The 23,233-nt window shown below is 28.3% G+C and overlaps 3 protein-coding genes across 5 annotated transcripts in view; all 3 read left to right on the forward strand.

Moving 5' to 3' along the window:
• The first annotated feature begins 6,664 nt into the window (after positions 1-6,664).
• LOC118074315 (cuticle protein 7-like) lies at positions 6,665-7,903 on the forward strand. The gene is made up of 3 exons (XM_035095430.1): positions 6,665-6,791; positions 6,868-7,105; positions 7,700-7,903. The coding sequence occupies exons 1-3, from the start codon at positions 6,780-6,782 to the stop codon at positions 7,840-7,842; spliced, it is 393 nt and encodes a 130-aa protein (XP_034951321.1). The 5' UTR covers positions 6,665-6,779; the 3' UTR covers positions 7,843-7,903.
• Positions 7,904-13,009: 5,106 nt separating this feature from the next.
• thoc6 (THO complex 6) lies at positions 13,010-16,161 on the forward strand. The gene is made up of 5 exons (XM_035095423.1): positions 13,010-13,175; positions 13,286-13,513; positions 13,603-13,770; positions 14,147-14,309; positions 14,415-16,161. The coding sequence occupies exons 1-5, from the start codon at positions 13,060-13,062 to the stop codon at positions 14,733-14,735; spliced, it is 996 nt and encodes a 331-aa protein (XP_034951314.1). The 5' UTR covers positions 13,010-13,059; the 3' UTR covers positions 14,736-16,161.
• A 4,061-nt stretch (positions 16,162-20,222) lies between these two features.
• dpy (dumpy) overlaps positions 20,223-23,233 on the forward strand; it is a 64,875-nt gene continuing 61,864 nt past the window's right edge. For all 3 annotated transcript variants that reach the window (XM_035095485.1, XM_035095487.1, XM_035095486.1), the window contains exon 1: positions 20,223-20,458. In XM_035095485.1, coding sequence (XP_034951376.1) covers positions 20,449-20,458 — 10 coding nt within the window. In that variant the 5' untranslated portion in view covers positions 20,223-20,448. The remainder of the gene's footprint in view (positions 20,459-23,233) is intronic.

Below are 23,233 nucleotides of genomic sequence, written 5' to 3' on the forward strand. Positions count from 1 at the left end.
TGAAACCTTGAATCAGTTTAAACTAAATTAACTTTAACGACGTACAATTAGCTGGAAAGAGACCAAAAATGAATTTAATTTGATTTTACCAATACAACTTTAAATTTTCAGTCATTAAAATTAAATATTTTTATATTCGAGCTTTCAAACTTTTGTTTGTACTTACTTATCCTTGTTATTATTTATATATTTATTATTATTAATAATATTGAAGTAAGGGAATGAAGAAGATATGGTATTTATTAAAATAATACTTTTCTTGAGTAAATAAAATGGAAGTGTAAATATTTAACGAATAAATAATTGAAGAATTTTATTAAACATAGCAGGATTAAATTGGTGAACATAAAGAGGTGAAAAGACGACAGAGTGCACATCTGGGCACTCAGCCGTTTTACAGTCTTCTACTGCTACACTGCGCTTCAAGAGAATAAGCAAGTGTTTAAAGGGTGTTGAGCTTAGATTAAATCGTGTACGAAAGCATGTGAAGAAGCACAATAGGCATACAATCTCTCGGACCTACTTTAAATGTTTACCATGCTTAAAATATTCATAAATATCATAGAGAAAATTAATAAAGAATATCACGTAGTGGTCACGAATGAATAAATTTTGTTTTTTCATGCAATAATATTTGTAGTTATGGTTAAATAAACCGTTCATTTAATACTTTCATGACCACAAATGAAGCGAAAAGCTTTTTGATTATTAGAAGCAAATTATTTAAAATAGATACACATTAATTGCTCAAAAATATTTTGTTTCGTTAACAATTGAAATCAAAATGAAACAATAAATGCAATTACTTTTTAGAACTATCTAGTTTCAAACATGTATAATTTATTAATAATTTTTTATTTGAGTTAACGAAAATAGTTTTTTCTATTTTTATATTCACAGTATTCGTAACTTCTATTACTTTGATTTTGTTTTTTCTTTCTATTGTTCATATTACTTTAAACAATGATTTTATTGATTGTTTTCAAAACCAATTTACTTTAATTAAATTTTGTTTTGTCTAAAATACCGATTTGACTCTTGACTAAGAGAATAGCGTGTCAAAGAGCGTACCTTTGTGAAGGTAACACCAGGAAGTTTTAATTTAGAATAAGAAGAATCATTAAAAACGCAAAGTAATTAAAGCTTGTTTAAAAATATTAAATGTAAAATATAATATAATACTTGTTCTATTTTGTACATAAGGAATGTGGAAAATTATAAACAAAAATTAACACTCATCTTTTTTGCAAAATTAAACGGAATAGATGAGAATATTTCTGTAAATAGAGTTATTTATGTCATTGGATGGTCAGATGTTTTTTTATTTACTAATGTTTATTATATGTGCTATTTTAATTAAAATGATAATTCAAATATTTGGCTTTTCTCTCTTTACAGCACAATCAATAATTCTACTTGACTTCGTTATTCACGTCAGCCAACATATTCGTTTTACCTCTGTTTATTTACTTCGCAGTGCAGACGGAAATAACTTGTCAGCTCATTTATTCTTCTGCAATGTATACCCGAGACTGTACATAGATATCCATTTCACTTACATACACTTAGTAAACGATTCTAGTTATAAAAATTTCAAAGTAGCATTTTTAAAAGAAATACTTTCATGAACGAATAATAAAATCTAGCTTATGAAAAAGTATTTCAATAAATCCAATCTTCTTTATTTCCAATAATAAAATCTTATGATAATATTTCATAAAATAATATTAACCAACCATATAATAAAGTGACGGTTGGATTCACTATCCAAAGTGTGAATAGAAAGAGAAAAAGAAAAATTGTTAATCAATATTCTGATAAAATTTAGTGTTAAAATCAATAAAGAATTAACATACATCAATACTCTTCACTCAAGCATTATACTTTCTATGTTGATAAAAGGCTTCATGAATCCTTTCAGTAGTAGACAGATTCGATTATTCAGTTTTCGGTGGGATTCACTTTTCATGCTTCACCTACAATAATTTATCATTCTTTCATTATTTTTCAATACGCATCAGATACTAATAGGTTTTGGATTCTCTTTAAACCTCGAAAATAGAGTACAAAGACAGTAGATTCTTTTGAAAAAGCTGAAAGAAATTTTTCTCAAAGGATAATTTTATGGAAAGATGTAAGACATTTTATTAGGATACTTTTCAATGAATATTGGAAAAATGTGAATTGAACACTTATTTTACTAACCAACTACTAAAATACTCATGAATAGATACTGAATCATTGAAAAAAAGAGCTCAATTTCTATGTGCTTTCCTAAAATCATATTTATTATTTTTTTTTCAATGAATAGGACTGATTATAATATTTATTAGAAATATTACCAGATGTTTAAAAAAATAACGTTAATTAAAGAAATGAAAGAGGATAAGTATTCTTAATTCAATCGGGATCAAATAAATATTATTGAAATGAATTTTTGGAAAAATGATTATAAATTTTATGGTAATGTTTTCATATATTTTAATTAGAATAAAAACTGTTTATGCATAACATGGGAATAGTTGATATTTAAATCTAAAATATTTGGATGCCTTAACGAAGACTGTGTCACTGTATTCCTTCCATAACAAATATGAGCTGATCATTTTAAATAAAACTATACCTACTGTTTTTAATAATAACAAAAAATCACTATCTGAACATTACATTTCTTTAATATATATATTTCATAAAAGCAATATATATATATATATTGCTTTTATGAAAATTATGAATCATTTAATAATGGCAAAAATAAGCATTTACAGCAAAAAAAGTAAATTGGCAAAGTTTTATGATATTTAGTGTTTGTTCTGTAGAATATTTTTTTATAAATTATGATTTATGTTATATATGTGCTAAGTAATAGTAGCTATTGTCGTTTTTAAGCACGTACGTACAAGAAAAGACACTTGACAAAACCTAATGCAAAGTCACGCTCATTTGTGTTTCTTTCTTCTTATATAAAGATTTTTAAATACTTAGAGTTTTTTGTTACAATATTTCTTAATTAATATTTTGGTGTAAAATAGAAAATTTATTATTCTGTACACATTTTTCCTAGTTATATATCGGTTGTGTCGTTATTTTTACAACAAAAATATTTATTTTCCGTATATATATATATATATATATATTTCAAGAATAACAATTTTATTCATCAGTAGATTGAGCAAAACTGAAGTGCGGAATATTGTAACAATTTCTGAAAAACAAAATATGTACATTTATATGTATTAGCTCCCTTGAGAAAATACAAAAACCTCATCATTATTCGTCACACGTAAGGGATAAAAACTTTTTTTTCACACTTGGACACCTCAATTGTCTGCATTGTATAAAATATTCCTCTCAGGAATTTTGATTATTATACAAGCTGAAATATTTTTAACTATTTCCTGAGATTGAAATAAAAAAAAATTCTCATGTGGAATGCAAACAGTGAATTGGTAAGATAAGATTTATATAATGAAGTAAATGAATGAAAATTGTTCTTGTTTAACGGAAAAAAATCAGCAAATAGAAAAAAAAATTAGTCACATTTAATATTTTCTAATTATTTTTTGTTTAATATCTATATAGTTATAAAATATTTTTAATTTAAAAAAAACTCTGTATTTTATAAATTGTTAATTAAAATCTGTTAGTATGAAAAAATTCATTAAAAATTGTTCAGTCATATAATAAAAATATTCATGCCTCATATTTTATGATTTACTTTGTTCTGTACTTCTCGAATAATGAGAATTATTATTAAATATTTCATTAACATTATCTTCACTTTATACAATATTATTCATAGGATATTAAAATAATACATAATACATTTCACCGGTATATAACGAATTGTATTCAATCATTGACCAACTTTTCGTTCGAAAATATAACCCATGAATATTTGTTATTGATTAATAATTAAATTATCTCGGAATATTTATTCAATTTTGTGTGACTAAAATGGCTGTTATAAAAAACAATAATGGAGAAAGCAGCATTGAGCACAAATTTATCAACAATTGTCAATAAATCAATTAAATATAATTAAATAAATACTCTCATCAATATCTATCCCCTGCTATTTTTTCAAAGGTTAAATTATTGTGAGGAGAGCTAATAAACACTCCAAAAATAACTTTGCGGTAAATACATGAATCAATGATAAAATCTGTATTCAAAAGGCAAAGAATGAGATTTTATTAATGTGCTGACATAAACAATCTTAAAGAGAACGAAGAAAAAGTATTCATCAGAGTCGACAAGAAGGGCAAAATAGTATAATATAAATTGCACCTAAGGGACGTGATAATGTGGCTGAAAGTCATTGTCATCAGCCGAAAAAAGAGAGTGTTAACGGACAAAGGTGATCATGAGGATAGAAATTCATCTTCCTTTATTATTTTTAACAGCAGATCCATACAAGGAGGCCTGGTGGTTTCTATACATGCTTGTCGACTTGAGTAAAGAAGCCTTCGCAGTAGAAGGAGGTGAGTATCAATTACACGGGTTCCTCCCCGGTAGAGTTTTCAGGAAATTCGTGTAGTAACTCAAGCCGGGACACTCTGGAACTCCACGCGAACAATGCCTCGAGGTCGGTGCTTTTCATTTGCATATGAATTGGCAGAGTCCTAGAGAGTGAGATTCTCGTGCGAAAGGGGTTGAAGGGATGAGGATGAAGTAAAAGCGCACGAGGCGCGACTAAAGTGTTCCCTGGTTCATCCACAAGAGGGTAAGACTCCATGTTGAATCGTTGGATAGTTCGAATTACTGTTCCAACTGGATTCGGCACTCCTCTGAATACTCTACAACCAAGCCTGTAGGCTACATCCTTAAATTACGACTTAATTAAAGTGCAATTACAATTCGGGCGACCGCCCTTTTCGTATCTACGTACCACCATGTTCCACTGTCGCAGACAGAGCCGTTCAATGTGCGACGCCGTCTGGCTGAGCTTGTAAGGACTTATCTACTTCTCGTTTTAAGATGTCCATACATGTATATATGGTGTGACTTTTGCCGCGTGTTTGGAATTACACGACCAAGATGATCGTGACCTATAAACGAGTATGCGGAATTCAGCATACATTGCTGTAAAATAAGAGAGAGGGAAATGGAAGGAAACTAGTTCTATTTCCAGTAAGCTAAAGAGTTACCACGAGAATTTGCGGACAAACAGAACTATTCGTCTTAATGTTAAAAGTAGTATGTAACCTCGAGTAAATTTATTTTCACAGATTTCGGGGTAATATGAATACTAGTGCAATAATGCATTGCGTCATTTTGTGATTTATGAAAAATTCTATTGATTTCATCCTCTAAAATCTACTCTACATTCTTTTGTTTTTAATTACTGTTCCTTTTTTTAATAAGACCAAATTAAATATTTTATTGGAAATTTTAGACACAATCATTTTTTACAATAAAAAAATCAAGTCTAATAATTTCAGTGAAAAATTATAAAAAAAAAATTAATAAATAACTACATGAAAAAAGTTTTTAATTTTGTTCCTCTTTTATTTTAAGCATTGCAATGAAATAAAACATCTATTGGAACGTAGAAACTTTTTCATTTATATATCAAAAACTCTTATTATAAATAATTTAATACATTCACTTGACGTTATAAAAATAAAATTATTCATTACTAAAGAGTTTTTTAATGTTAATCACTTAATAATTACTACTGCAAATACTAATAGTAGCCTTATTCATATATGTTGCCAAAGTTCCATTAGTTGACTCAGCACTGTCCAAATCATTCATTTCCATACGTAAATTTGTAAAGTTATAATTAATGTAAACATGTATATGTACATAATAATCTAATTATTTGAATTGTTTTGACAGAATTACAAGAATATTGGACAACTAACAGTCCTTAGACAGCACGCAGCCTAATGCGGAAGAAATTTGACACGAAAATTGGAAGAATAACATACAAGAGTATAAATATGAAAATCTGGAGGCTGCATTGAGCAGAAAATGTTTAAAGTTCCATTTTATTCTCTTACTCCTGTCCTTTTGCATCGCCACTGCAACTGGCCATGTAAACTTTTTTTTGTTTTCCATGCTTCTATACATTTTCACAGATTTTCTCTCTACAGAATTGCGAAGCTCGAGTCTAGCACATTCGTGAAATATAGGAATCCAGGGACACACGCTTCGTAATCCCGGCAAACATTATTACGCTGCATAATTTATTACCGTAATCCACGCTTCAGATACTTCTTCACTGGTCCCAAGCGACGCAGCATTACTTTACCGGTGGTGTTACTTCATGTATTTTTAACAACTTTGACTTTTTTAACCGAACGATAAAGTTGACATTCTCTTAATAAATTCAAATGATTGTCAAACAAAAACTTTCAAAACCAATCACTCAGTGGTTTTTTAATAAAATATTTGTTTAATACACACTTCACTTCCCGGTGTGATATGTATGTACATAATATAGAGTAATTTCTAACAAAAAGTGAAATTACCAAATGTTTTTCACATTGATTTTAACGAGATCGAGAAAACTAAATTTCTAGATCAACATCAATAAAACTACGATTGGTCAATAATCACTCAAGCGCTCAATGATTTTCATTTCATACTGTGTGTCTAATGCCGTTAAATAATCCTATGCTGTAACGGTCTCAACAATCCTACTTTTCGGAGAGGAGGAAAATCCACAGAAATCAATTGGACTATATAAAGACTGAGCCAGCTTCATCAAATCAAACAGTTTCATTGGAATAATCGATAAGTTAAAATTAAAAACTATTATACCAATCAAAATGTATTCTAAAGTGAGTGAAACTTTTCTTTTTTATCTTATTAAAATTTGTTAACCTGCATTTTTAATCATTCATCTCTATGTTTCAGTTGTTAATTAGTGTATTTCTTTTGACATTCGGTATTATTTATATCAAAGCCGACGGACATGCACACTCATTTCAACACAATCATGGTCCAGTGATTGGTGACCATCAAGAAGTGACGTGGACTGATAAACATGGTCATCATCATCATGATTACGTAGCACATCCTCATTATGAATATGCTTACGGAGTTAAAGATGATCATACTGGTGATTATCATGGTCAAAAAGAACATCGAGATGGTGAGTTTCAATCAAATGTTTATTTTTACTTTACCCTATAATAATAAAAACACCGGTTCATATATAATCAGTTGTTAATTATTAGTTTTTTTTCAAAATAATTTCAACTTCGATTGCAATAACGATGTTCATTTTCTCTTATGGATAATAAGTTCTCCAAAATTCAATTATTCTCAAACTAGTAGCAGTTCAAATTAAAAGATAATCACATTTTATGGGGAAGAAAATTTCCGATTTAAAACACTCTGATCAAAATACTTTCCAATAATAAGAAGTAGATAAAGAAATTGATAAAAATTAATATAAAGGAGAAAAAGAACGTAATCACTTTATATTTTTCATGCAATTATTTTAATTATTAATTTTTTTAATTTTTCACTAAATATTCCGACTTAAACAGTCTAATTAAAATAAATATTCAAAAACTCGAACAACGATAAAGCATTATAATAATATCATTTTACAATTATTTTTGATAGAGTTAGAGCCAAGCAATCTTTTTTTAAATTAATATTATAAACCTTTGTTATTAATGATTCAAAAAAGAAATTATAAAAGAATGATATTATAATTTAATAATTTTATCTCATTTAGGCGATGAAGTTCATGGAGAATACACCATCAAAGAGCCTGGCGGTAATTTCAGAACTGTCAAGTACCACGCAGGCAAAGACGGTTTTCATGCTCATGTTCACAACAGCAATGGAAATGACCACAGTGGAGACGGCCATCGCTAACAATTAATTTTATACTACGATACATTACTTTGATTCAAATAAATTTTTTTTTTTATTTGGAATATTAATTATGGTCTTTGTTGATATTCACAGAAAAAATTACCTCGATAAAACTTTTATTCATCTATTGTTCCAAAAGGAATTTGATCTCTAATTGATATAGCAAAGCTAATTAAATTTTTGATTATTATTCAGTATTTAGTCAAATCCGCTATATTGATTAAAACATAAAGAAAATGATGCAATGAAATTGCATGTTTTATTATTATTCAAATTTTAGTTATCTATAATTAAATTTAATTTACGATACAGTTACTTGAATGAAGAATACTTAAGAGAGGTATATAAAACGTGATAATAATAAGATGTATGAAGTTAGGATTAAAGTTCTTGGAAAGATCCTTTTTACGTATTATTTCTTGACATTCATCCATACAATGCGTGGAGTCGCATAGAAATGAGCTTGTTATTGATTATGATCTAATATTTATGAGAATAAAATTATGACAAAGATAAAGTAAAGTGTTATTACAAATTAAGGTGAAATTACCTTAAAAATATATCTAACTAAAGAGATCAATTACAAATAAATGAGCCAAACAACAAAAATTCAATAGCTGTTATTCGGGTGACATGATAAAAAGATTTTTGACGAATCTCAATGAAAGAGTGTTCAAGTTTTCCATGATTCTATCATTGTAACAAAGCCTTGCAGGCATCAGTTGCAGGGAAGAATTGTATCCAAATGGTTTGGTTTCTGTGTCGCTCTCGACTTATAGAAACTTCACTTTTTTACCATGTTTTTTTTTTTCATTTTTCCTTGCTCCATTCATTTTTTTTTTTGTTTTTTTTTTTTACAATTTGCTTGCAAGTTACAGCGACAAAAGCTACTGGACAAATAAAAAAATAACTATGACAACTCTTTTCCTATTTGAAAGGAAATTTTTAAAACTGTGCCAAATTTTTTACTTTTCTCTATCAAAGTTTCAATGAGTTTTCCCCCTGTTTACTGCATTCAATCAATTGGTTTGTGAATTTTCCAGTGTTATGACCTTCTTTCTCCCACAAGTACCAATACTCAACGTGAGTGAGTGATATTGGCGGAGTTTTCGAGTGAACTAGCTTGACCCTTTCGATCAAGAGAATCCTATAGATTCTCACTAGAGAGATTTACGGTTTATGGAGATATTGAATAGATTTAACCATACGACCAACACTTGAATATTCAATAAACTTGGCAGTGGTAATCTTCGAAGATACTTTTACCCTTTTTTTCTTTAATGAATTTTAAATGAATCGGAAAACAATTTTCTGCAAAATAATAAAAAGACTTGCACAATGTACACAGCTCTTGTGGTTTAACTAAAGATGTTCGTTTTATTCGTATACTCAGGAAAGAACTTTTTTATCAAAAAAAAGATTTTAATCCGAGAAAATGTTGTTTTTACATTTGTTTTTTTATTGAATTTTTAAGTAAAATAAAATACTCTTAAGTTATATTTATAATTATAATACGATTAAATCAATTAATCGATTTTTTATTAATCACACAATCGACCGAAATTCATTTTTAAACATTAACTGAAACGATTCATATCATTTGCTGATATTTTTTAATCTTTATCAACAGATATGACAAATATTGATATTATATAGAAAAATAATGAAAAAATTGATAATTCAATTTGTCATTTCTCCTTTTAATCAAAATAATTACTACAGGATATGGAAGAGAATATCGTTAGCTTCATTAAATAATTGAATATATAATATTTTCCCGTCCATGGATGTCTGATATAACCAAGTCTAGCCGGTTTACCTAATAAATTATTTCATTTTCAAATCAATTGCATTTTCATAGGAAATATTTATGTAAGATTGAATAGAAAGTTTTTTTTTACATTTATAACCACAATTGTCTCGTGTATGCGTAAATATTATCCTACAGATGTATTTTTATCCACAAAATTCTATTTATTAAACTGAATGATATTGTTGATCAATTAGGTTAACGATAAGCTTATAAATATATAGACAAAAGCAAACCCTACATTATGTCCAGGTCACTTACTTATTATGATCTATCTACACTTTAAATTAGAAAATTGTGTGTTTGTATGCTATTATAATATCGCTAATTATTAATGTAGAATAATCACCACTAAGTAGAGCCCATTTATATTAATTAGAATTGTTACAGCGATTAGTAATAAATATCTGAAATGAAGCATCTCATTGCTATTATTAGAATGTTTTTGTCTCTATAGCATCTTTTATGGAAAAATTTAATGAATAAATTAAAAAGTAATCAAAAATGAAAAGACATCCTATTTTTCGCTCCAGGCAGTAAATAGTAGACAAGATTTATAACCATTATTTTCTTAATACTGAAGATTAAATAAGATATGAACGAAAAAGAAAAGACATCAAAATTTCTTTGAACTAATGGCGTGTAAAGTGGAACAAATTACTAAATGAGTTTATATCTGATTGAAACAAAAAAAAAAGATCATTTTCGATGAAGTTATCAAACAAGTAACAAATTGTAAGCTAATAAATATGTCAGTTGACGCGAATACAATTTTAATTATTTATTCCACAATTTTTTAGATACTCAAAAATTTAGATTTAATAAACAAAATAGTTCAGCTGAACTATTGGATAAATTATTGATTGAATTTTGTAATTAACTTTTTTTAATTAAACATCACTCATATTATTTGGTTATTGAATAAATATTACAGGCAATAACAACTGTAATTAACTTGCGAATGAATGATATATCTAATAAATTTATTGTTAATATCGAATTGATTTGATTCTCAATTCTATTTAGAAACTTTTGACGTGTATCAATTTTTATCAAAATATTTCATCAATGAAATTGAGTCGGATAAAATTATTGTCGCACTAAAATCACTAAAATATTCCATCTTCCTATCAATCAGTATCATAAATGTGGCTCAAGAGGATTACCAATGGAATGGATAAGATAATATTGAAACAACAAACAGATACTGGATGCCTATTAATGACATCAAACGTTCTTCTCTTGCAAACATCTTTACAGACAACAAAGTTCTTATGAGATAAATAATTGTTAATGAATTAACTTGAACTTCAATTTCTAAGAAAACAGTTTTTTCGATATAATTTATATAAATATTCTGAATACTCATTAAAAATGTTATTAAAAGTTATTACTTGCATCTTGATATTTGTTTGCCATTATCATATTAATGCTGAAGAACTTACAACAACAACTAAAGTAAGTAAAAAATGAAGTTATGCGTCATTGTCATGAAAAATTATATAAGTTACTTTATTTAATTTATATCATTTTTATTTCTAATTACACCTGAGAAAAACTATACTTAGACAGACCCGGGGTACTTTTTAAAATTAATTATCAGCTTTTCATCATTTACTACTGACAGATATTTCACTAGTTTGCCAAATTATCAATTCTTTTATGTGCCAACTTTTACAATTAACCTATTTTATTTGCACTATATATCAAACTGAAATCAATATTGTCAATAATACAGCGTAGGAAGTCGAATGTTTATTTTTTTTTAGTGCAAAAGAAAATATTTATAATGACTTTAAAAGCTTGGGCTTTTAAAATTACAGAAACTTTCTGACAAATCTATTTATTGAAGCAATGAATATTATAGAATTTTCATTAACATTTATTTGGATTATGAACTTGCGTTGATAAAACACGAAAAGCATCTTTTACAACAGAAATAAATTGATTGCAAAAGTAATGTTTTAATCACACAAATTTAATTTTCAGATAAAAGAGTATAAAATTAAGTAATCAATTAATTGTTTTATTTATCATTGTAGAAACCACTAACGGAAGCAACTGCAATAGAAATTGCCGTAATCCTATCAGGTATTTTAGCTGTGAGCACAGTATCAGTGCTTATTGTTCTGCTGCCAACAATTATCTATTAGTAAGTTATAACTTGCTAAAACTACTTGAACTTTACTTAACTTCAATAAAAAAAAAAAAAAAAAAAAAAAAACAGCAATTAAATAATAATGGGTATTTAATGTTTCAGTAATCATCGGGGCAAAGAAGAATCAGATCCAACAATCGTGATTAATTGATAGTAATATGATGTACATTCAATCGATCAGTGCGCAGAGTGACTTAAAATCGTGCAAGCAGTCCAGCAATTGCAATATTCATTGGAGTAACTTGCTAGAACAGAGAATTTCGCACCTCTAACGCCCCAATAATCCGCAAATATAGCCGGAAACAGGCGAGAATTAATTGCATAGAATTGACATCGACAAATGCGAATCCACTAATAAATCCGTTATTCCATGCAGCAATGAGTCTGCATCGCATAGCGATACTTAGAGATATTCATCGCGCCAGTTTATACTGTAAAATTGGAAAATTTATTGATGAACCTCACGATTGAACTAGCTAAACAATTAAATCGAATAAAGTTGATTATTGAATTTTCTAAATTTAACTTTCAAAATTGTTTTGTAGTCCACACTAATTGTCTATTATTTGTCATCAATACTCTTATATTATTTATCTCTTTACTCTTATTTATATAACTCCTGTATGTGTCAGAAAATCTAGACGACTTGATAGATTAAATGGAGAGTTTTAAATATAAGTAAATATGTTAACTGGTATAAATATTCATAAAGATATATTATCTTCAATAAATGACATTTTGTAAAGTTGATCTTGTAATTTAACGTAGAGAATCCTACTTTCCTTCTTTATATACTGTTCAAATTGTAGTTATTCTTTTAATCAAATTCGAATATACAATCTATCATCAATTGGAAAGAAGACTTACCATTTAGCTGTGTTGCTGCTTCAAAAAAGAAATGGATAATTGCATAGCTGGAGAAAAATGGATCCATTCTCGCCGACGCTTTTGACAGAAATGACGCAGTAGACACTGCGTTATTTGTACCAACCAAGAAGATGTGTTGTCAGTAATATAGGTTTTCTCTTTTACCACACCAAGTAACAATTTACCATCATTGTTTATCTTTAGTTAATAAATTAAATTTTTTGATTATCAACCGTATGTATTTACCATCTGACAATCATCTCTTAAATTAGTTCTTGAGGTGTGGCGCTGATCTACCATAAACTGAATTTTCGTTTTATTTGTGTCGTGCGTGTTTTTGGAATCACATGTTGTAGCCTTAACTTTGTCTATAAACATAAAAATGCCGGAACATTCACGTTTGAAATTATTTTACAATACGGTATTATGTCAATGTTTTTCACCGTCAGGAAAGCATTTGGTGGCTGGAAATATTTATGGTGATATTTCTGTATACGAGTAAGTATCGATATAAGTTAAATATTTGTGTATTTATTCAATTTCATTCTGATTTGTTCAATAGAAATAAACTTTCACTTTAGTTTTTATTATTTCAATTAATTTTGCAGCTTAACAAAAACATTAGCTCCGACTCAATCAGATGAAGATCATGTACAAGGACCAACATATAAATTCACTGCTTATGCAGAGCAACATGTACAAAGCATGGTATCAACGGATAATTTCTTAGTCACAGGAACAGCTGGCGAAATTTCAGGATGGGATTGGAATGCAGTTACTTCGAGCAAAGCATCTAAAATAAAGGCTTCTTGGATCGTTCAAATTCCTGTTGGAAAGTGAGTAAAAAAAGTCTAATCATAAAAATAACTAGTGAGCATTTTTTATCTTAGAAGATCCAAGAAAATAATGCACAATTTTTATTTAGAGACAGCTCTGAAAAACCTGACGTTAACTATCTTGTCTTCTCAAAAGAAAAACATTCTTTATATGCTGGTTGCGGAGATAATAAAATTTACATTATTAATTTGGAAAATGGCAAAATCTTAAAGACATTAGAGGGTCATGAAAATTACATACATTCTTTGGCGTTAATGTAAGTATTTTCTTAATATTTATATAATTACAATATATCACAAACGTTAATGGAATTCCTATTTTTTTTGAGCGTTACTTACATGATAACACAGAGCTGAATTATTATTGAAAGTAAATTATTTCTTCATGATTTTACAATCTATTAAGATACTGTAAATTCAGTTATTTAACTTCAGATAAAATTACTATCATATTCTAAAATTGTTTAAAGTTTGAATTTTTAAAAACTACCAATATAGCAATGTTTTTATTTCACTTATAATAAAATTTATTACGATTAACATAATTTTTTTACTTTAAATGACATTTATTGATTCAGAACAATCATTATAGCTCAACTAAATATACATGGAATAATTTTTTATGTCTTTTAGGAAAAACCAGTTAGTTAGTGGAAGTGAAGATGGATCAGTAAGAATCTGGGACCTTCGAACGAATGAGAATACGAATATTTTAAAACCTTATGTTGATCCTAAAGTTGCTCGACAAAAATTAGGCAAATGGATTGGAGCTGTAGATTTCACTGAAGATTGGCTGGTATAATAAATTTATTAAAAAATTCTTAGATTATTTTAAAGTATTTATTGAAATATTTATTATTTATTAATGTGACGAATTAATCTCACGTATTTATTTGAAAAGTTATGTGGAGGGGGACCAAGTTTATCTCTATGGCATTTGAGAACCATGGAACCTGCTACTATTTTTAGTTTACCTGACCACGGAATTCACGAAGCAAGAATTTACGAAGAAAGAATTATAACAGGTGGTTCTATGCCGTTTGTTTATCACCTAAACTATAATGGTGAAATACTAGCAGAAATCCCAACCTCCAGTAATACTGTTTATAGCATTGTTTATCAAGAAAAACCACAAAAAGTAGTAAGTATTGCAGGATCTAGTAATAAAATAGACATTTGCACTAACTTCAATTACAGAGAATTAGTATTTAAATTTTCATAATAAATTAAGTCTTATTGAAAAATGATAATAAGTATATTTGTATTTCTACTAAATATTAAGAGTTAATAATATTCATATTCCAATATTTTCATAACTAACATAATAAATTACTTATAATCGAATAATAACACTATAATGTTGAGGAAATGAATGAATGTTAATAAAATTGCGATACTTACGTCATTATTTCGTTACACATGAGTTAAAAACGACTTGACTTTCTTTTTGGAACGAAGTAAAATGAAAATAAAAATGATATAAAAACCAGACGACCTTATAGAGGCTGGTAAAGTACTAAATTACCACCCTGGTTCATCACCTCACTCCGCTGAAATTCTTTCTCAACAATAAGTAGAAAGAATCGCTTTAAACCACGCAGTCAAGGTTAAACTGCTTCTGCGATTTACAAAAGATTATTGCGGAAAATTCTTCTGCTTTGTAACAATATTTTTTTCAACAATTTTTTCTTTTTTTTTTATAAATTATTATCAAAATACTAGTATTATATTGTACAGGTAATAATTCAAAGTGTGATCGAACTTTATAGAATCATACCTAAAAATAACTGACAGCTGAATCATCAGATATTGGTTTGAATATAAAGTAGTCTTCTCTCTTGTGAAAGAAACGAAAAAAACGAAAACTTGCACACGGGGATTTGTCGTAAAATGGATGTCTCGATTGTACGTAGGAAGTGAATTATATTTTTGTCTGTGTAATAAAAATATAAAAATGTTAGTGCACGGTTGGGATGAAAAAAAGAAAGTCTAAACTGCAACGAAAGTAAATGAATAAAAAAATTTATGACTGCTTGTTGCCTTGAACATTCACTTTTAATTTTTTAAAGGTTTGAGTAATATGCAAAATCTTTGAATAATTAATGAAAATAAAATAATGTCATATCTGTTGATAAAAATAGTATATGATGCGCATTGTTAACATTTAAAAGAACACTGAGCATACCGACATAGGAAAGTTTTATTATATTGAAAAAGAAAAATGTTTTAACTTCTTTGACGTGTACTCGGCGAATAGTTCCGTAGGTGCTTATTAGATGGTTCGTTTGTAATTGCACCTTACAAAATGTAAAAATAAAACCATAACGGTAAAGTGCAAGCAAGGTTGTAGATGGATAAAGGCGTAAGACCTTATATATATACGCATATATATGTATATACGGTCATGAATATATCGAAAGATAGCTCATTATAATTGAAAAGAAATAGTTATTGTTTCTTCCTGCCTTACATAATTTCTTTTCCTTAAATGTCTTACCAATATTTTGGGTTCTTTGAGTAATATGTATTGAAAAAATTTCATCACCTCATATAATATTTACTTTAACTAACTTATTTGTTTATCCTCTAACATTTTAGTTTGAACATTAGACTATGTTTGCAGATGACTTTGAATATTTACCATAAAATTCTAAACGACTAATCATCTTCACGAATATGAATATGTAAGAGAATTCATTTAAGAAAATATTTACAAGTAAACCGGAATAGACTGATGAATAATAATTTAAAATAAAATTATTGTTTTAAATAACATTCAATCACAAAATATTTATTATTTTTTCATAAAAACGTAAAATATATATTAACTGTAAATGTATGATGTTTAATAATTATTAATCGAAGAAATTCTAATCTATTATTAAACAATAATAATTATTTATTTTAATGAACGTTAAAAAACATAATTCATGGTTATTTTTCAATTATTTAGACGCGTCATAAGAATTATTGTAATTTAACTAATGCTATTATTATTCTGAAAACCTGTACAAATTATATTAATTAAGCAAATTATATTTTCGCATTTGGTTGGATCTATTAAAAAGAAGGTCCAAGGTCTTCTGAACGTTTTGCTAATTTCCAAGGTTAAGTATCAAATTTCATGGTATTATATGTAAATAATTACTACATAACTTCAACCCTTTATCTACTAGGTCGAGTGAAATGACCATGTGAACAATAAATACCGTCATCAACGGTTTGGTGCCTGGCCAAAAACTGTACAATGTCAACAGCTGAGTACGAGTCCGTTATAATAATAAACCACACATATAATGAAGAAAGTACGAAAGAACGTAATACAAGAGTAAGAGGAAGCTAAAAGTATGTATGTAACAGGAAAAAACGAAGGTAGAGAAAGAGGAAGAATATAGAAGCTGCATGTTGTATGGTAATGTTATGTACATAATAATATATAATACATATATAAGAAATATCAGCAGAGTGTTATCGTACACACACGAGCTAAGTCTGATCCTCCTCACTTGTCAGTGATTCTTCTTCTTTCTATTCTTTCGTTTTCTCCTTCAGGATCTATCCTCTTTATGCATGTTTCATAGGAATGTGTGCGTTTAGATATACACACACATATTATTCTCTATTATTTAGTATTCGAATTCTTGTTGCGTATTACAGTACATATGTATGTATATATTTATACATATGTAGAGTTATCCCTACAAGATAACTATGTATCATTAATTTCATTCAACCATTGCAGAAATTCTCTGTATGAAGGATTTATTTTTACCCTCAGTTTTTTTATAAGGTTGACTATAAAAATAACAAATTGGGCGATTAGATTGCATTAGGTTCGTTATTTATGCTTACATGAAAACTATTTATATTATTAACGAGTTAGTGTATGTATTCTAATAAAAGGACTAATATACTCAAGATTTTATTGCAAGACGATTTGAGTTGAAGTTGAATACATTATTTATTGAATTTTATAGCTTTTTATTTTTTTAATTTACATGAAATTTACACTTTAATAATAATATTAGTAAAGTTATAATAAAAATAGAACTTTAGGAGTAATTAGATAGGAAAAATGAGTTAACATACTCTTATAAGATTGCTTTTATTTATCAAACGAAATAGTTATCAAATAAATTAAATTTTAAAAAATCTGTATACTTTTTGCGTCTGCCATTTGATCACAAAAAGTGCACAGTTGTAATAACATTTAAATGCTAAAAAAAAGTTTTATACCTTGTTTATCAAAATTGGTTCAGTCGTTTACCTACCATAAAGATAGGAACAAGTTTACATCCATACATACAAGTTAAAACACATAATTTTCCTTTACTAACTCAATTAGATTGAAAAAAATATTAAAAACACATGTCTGAAGGTCTTAAATATATCAATAAACGCATTAAAGAATGCCACACAATTTTTATTCCAAGCTTGTAATATATCTTGTTGTCTGCTGAATACAAAGATGTACGTTATAATGTACGTAATACTTTTCTGTAATAGATATTTAAAGCTTAGTGACTGCATAGTTAAAATAATGGAATATTAAATATTCTAGATATGAATAATTATTATAGACAAGATAAAAATTTATGCTTGATTGTTAATCATATAATTTTATGAGTAGTTAGACATAACAAGAGATTTTTTAATTCGCCATGTTACATTTTTACTGTGTCTCATGGAAAAAATTAATAATAGTATTTCATGAATATTTCTGTGTATACATATACATGTATATAATATATATATATATATATATATATATATATATATATTCTTACCAAGCATCGAACTCACTCGACTTGTGGCGGGTACGTTGACTTCTTCTCTCAATCTATTTGCATCTTCTGCGAATCGTAAACCATGATCATAAATCGTCCAAGGGCTTGTTCCTAGATATTTTATCCTCAAAAAATGACCAATTTTTTCATCTATTTTTATGTCTCAGTAGGTTGTGTATACTTATAACTCATGATATGTAGCACAGTGTCGTCACTACCAGCACGATACCATGATAACTATATCAAAAAATAATCAATCATGAGTATGTTCAATAAATCAGTAATTATTATGCATTTATACGCCCAAATAAATCTTTGAAATGTACTACCTGGTAACGATATGAGACAAGTTCATTGCAAAAAAAAACAATCACTTTCGCTTTTTTTGTTAGAAAATGTTGATTATTTGCTTCAAATTCTTTTTGTTTATAGGGAGTTTGCATCTATCGTGGCCTTGTAGATGCTTGTTAGGAATTCTCCGACGAGGAAGCAAATGAAAAGCGTAAGAGAAAGAGAATGAAAACTCAGCAAAGTAAAGTCGCTGAACTCCGTGAATAAAGCGTAAACAGGTATTAGGAAATTTAAACTTCGAGAGATGTATTGACCTTTCGTTCATCAAGTCATACCTCTTTTGGTAATGTCGAAGGTCATTGCTACCAGAGCCGGATTTGTCGTAACTCAAAGAAAAGAATTAAAACAATTATATCATACGTAATGATTATTATACGACAACATTGTTTCAAATAACCTTAGATAATTGTGGGACAATAATTTTAGTTCGGCTTTAATTTTTTTTGTCACGATACCTTTTGAAAAAAAAATGTAACATAAAGGATAATGAAATGTAGGTTATTTTATAGCATTCAATTCATGCTTTTAAGTGATGAATTAATCCATTTTTTATGAATAATGGATTTTTTGTTGACTGAATAATTGCAGTAATGTATGGAATTCTAGAGTATAATTTTTTTGTTATTAAAAAGTAATATATACTTGGAAGATAAATTAATCTTTAGAACCACTTAAAGAGTCTCTTTATTTCTAAATAAATTAAGGAATCTGTTAAATTATTTTCTAATGCTGTTAATAGTATATAATTGATGAATAATTCTCTGAGTTAAGCAAAATAGCATTTTCAAAGCTCACGTTTCAATTTTATGATCAGTCTAAGTATTTTGAACTTGAAAAAATTTATCTACATAAAGTTAACCAATACAAAGAAAAAACATTTTTTTCATAAGAATAAATTATTTTTTCATTACTAAAAATTAAGTAGATTAAACTTTCATAAAAGAATTGGTATTTACATAATGAAAAGTAATTAAATAGATCTAATTAATATGGTATACTTAACTTCTTAGTCGAAGTCTCAATTAAAATTTATCTGAAAGAGTAATTTAATGTTTATTGTTATCAGTCAAATAAAGATAAAAGCTATTTAATGGTAATAAGAAATAAGTCGATATGTTACAGTAGTGAATCCTATAACTGCAAAAGCTTTGAGTATCATCAATTACCATGCATACACAAACGTATATGGTATATGATCTCTTTTGCATCCACCCATTTCCTCTGTGGGAGTATGAACTCAACAAGTTCCGGAGCCTGAGCAACGGACCAGGACGAAGGAGACGACGACGAGGAAGATAAAGAAGAAGGAGTAGTTGAAGAAATTGGCAAACACAAGACAGTTAATTACAGTTATGTATAAGTCAGACAGAGACATAAGAGTTGCGGGCGTGGAAAGTGTAGGATAGAAGGTGCTTTAGAAGGTATGAGAATGAGATAGAAATAAGAGAACGTACTTCTCGACCAATAGCAGCGGCTTTTAGACATGACGCTGCAAGTATTGTACAAACATGAAGATGTGGTAGTAGAAACCGTCGAGTCTCACGAAAGGAGTTGGACTGAGGTGGTACCAGTCCGTCCGCGGTCTCTCCGGCAGGACGAAGTGGTGGAGAGAAATTATTTTCAACTAAAGTGAATCTTAATAGTGCAGTGTTTTATATTATTCCACCTCATTTAATTATTTTTTTTTTAATTTTTTTTTGATCATACGAGTGAAAATTCAGTTTTACAAAGTGACAGCAGAAAACAGAGTGCGAGAGAGGTGGGAAAGAAGACAAGGGTGAAGGCTGATGATCAGCCATGGGGACAGGTAAGTTTGTTGAAAGAAAAAACATACAAACACATGTCGGCTTGTTGGTGACTTCTTGAGGGATTATTATTAATGATATTCACAGACAAATCTTTCGGAATATGTGGAAAAATAATTGAATTATTCAAGTAAAACAGTGAATTATTGTTAATCATTTTATTGGCAATTTTTTTTTATTACCATTATAATTGCCATTTTTATGGAATTCGTTCTTAAGAATTTTTAACGTCTGTTGGCCGGAAGTTTATCAGCAAAGGACGTCTATAGCACCGAAAAAACGGATTCACGGTTCGCTGTCTTGTTCGCCTTGAAGACGAGAGTTATTACGAGTGTAATTTTTGTCCGTAGTCCAGGTAGTTTTTATTGTCTTTCTAAATTACGTGTTTCTATTTATTACATTGTTATCTTGGAACAACTTATGCTCTAACACTGGACTATATTTATTATTTGATAATAATAATGATAAAAATCATACAGATAATATGACCAATTTAATAATAATAACAATAGAGTGTTTATTTTTTTTATCAACAAAAAATAATTTATTGCAAAATTTTTATTGCTATACAATCTTATACGTCTATATACATATCTCTGGTTGTGCAGTCACCTCAACGCATTTTAGAAAGTATTTGCGGGAGAAAAGTACACGCCGTCGAAACTGTGTCTTGACCGAAAAAAAGATTACATACGGAATATAAGAGCACCAAAAATTTATCTGCTTAATCATTTATTCGTGTGGTCAATTAATTTATTTATTTTGGGGTTTATTTGAAGGGTATCATTAACAAAGGGTTTTACAGACTAATGACTTATTCCTGAAAGATTTGTCTGACCTTGGAATAATATTGAAAGTTAATAGTGAAAAAGGCAAATGTAATAAAGCCTAGGATATTGAGATTGTATCATAAAAAAAAGGGAGCACTACACCCGCAAAAGGTCGATCAACTAGTCGCCCAAAGCAGCCTCGGGTTATTGAAAAGAACTTTCTAACAAATATATTTATTGCTAAAGTCATGTAATTCAACCCCCGTGAAGAAAAAAGGGTTATTTTTTCCATTGTTTTATATTTAATGAATTTTCTTTTGTTATAGTGTACATGAAAGTGAGTAGAACAAATAAAAAAAGACAACGAATTTAATTAAAATAAAAAATTTGCGTGCAAGTGCGTGAGTGTTAAAGAAAGTACACATAATCAAACAGTTAAGTGACAATTATATTTACGTGCGTGAGCATATATTACAAATATATGCGTAAATATACGGTGGGAAAACCGTGCAGAAGGTTAGGAGAAGGATGATGATTTTATTCTTGTGGATTTTTTATTTATTACTCTTAGAGGTTATAATTAAAAGTGTTGAAGGGATATACTGTATAGTAGTTTGATGCTAATATTGGTGATTATGATAAGCATAATTACAGGGAAAATTTATATTTTTTTTATCTAGTTTATTGATAATAAATAATAATTTATTCGTTATTATAATTTAATATGTCAAGAATTTGCTCTTACTGTGGGATTATTTTTTCTTCCTTCAGGGAAAAATCAGTTCAGTGGCTCGAAAAATCACATATCATATCCCTTTTTCAATCATAGTGGAAAATATTTATTTAAATTGAAAATAAGAGCTGATACTTGGTAAGCAGTCTAGTAGAAATGTGGAATATTCAACGACTTGAATATTTCCTTACTCACAAATAAGTATAATTATAAAATTGATGAATTTTAAATTTCAAAAATTAAATAAATCCATGTTTAAATAATGTTCATTCGAAATTCTAATTTTAATAAATTCATTAAACAATAAAGAAAATATTTGATAATTAGAAAATTATTTTTACAATGATTGATTGCGCTGCAATAAATTCTTTAGAACTTGGAGAAAGAAATTCTAAAAATTTTGCGAATAGCATTTTAAGGAAGTAACTATTGGATAGTTAGTGATGGTGAAAACTTAGAAATATAGTAAAGGATTAGATGAGGTCATGGTAGTTTAGCAACTATTTCGTTACATGGCATAGAAAATATTGAAAATTAGCACACATGCGTGGGTATAAAGCCTACGCGTGCGTGTGAAGTATTAGTAGGGAGTTAAATAAAAACAATTGCACACGCTTGAAGGACGATGCTTATTTAATCTTATTTCGCCCTCATTTTTAAAAATTTACATATCGTCCTTTCATTTGATTGTGTCTGTATACACACGTATACATGTATCTGTTTCGACGCATCCTCGATCTAATTATGCAATTATTTACGATTAACCTGTTGCTAGTTAATTACTAATGGCTAATTAAATGCAATTTAATATTTGCATTAAGGCTTTTTAAAATACCGTAAATTTCCGTGTAAGTCATTCTTTAGGTTGAAGATTTTTTTCCTTATACATATTCCGATCATGTAATCGATTATCCTATATAGGTAATTCGAACCAACTGGTGTATATACTTGAAATGACTCGGGCATTTTCCTTCTAAAGTAACAGTCAAGTTCTCATACTTGTGATATCATATTCTTCTTGGTGATATTTCATAGACCATTCGGATATTGATGATGGAAAATTGATTTATTATTATAATCGAAGTTAAAAAAAATTTTTACCGTTGGAAACAATGGGATGGTGGATAGGTTTGTGTAGAAAAGAACGGTTATATGACTCAGAGAAATTTTGAGAGGCTTTTTTTTATGTTGCATAATTTTTTCTTTTTCATTGTTGAATTCATTATCAGTGCACTTTCATTTTTGTATCGCCTTCAGATACCATTGTCCTATTT

The sequence above is a fragment of the Chelonus insularis genome, unplaced genomic scaffold, assembly GCF_013357705.1.
Source record: "Chelonus insularis isolate UGA/USDA-ARS -01 unplaced genomic scaffold, ASM1335770v1 contig_135_pilon, whole genome shotgun sequence".
NCBI classification, from domain to species: domain Eukaryota; kingdom Metazoa; phylum Arthropoda; class Insecta; order Hymenoptera; family Braconidae; genus Chelonus; species Chelonus insularis.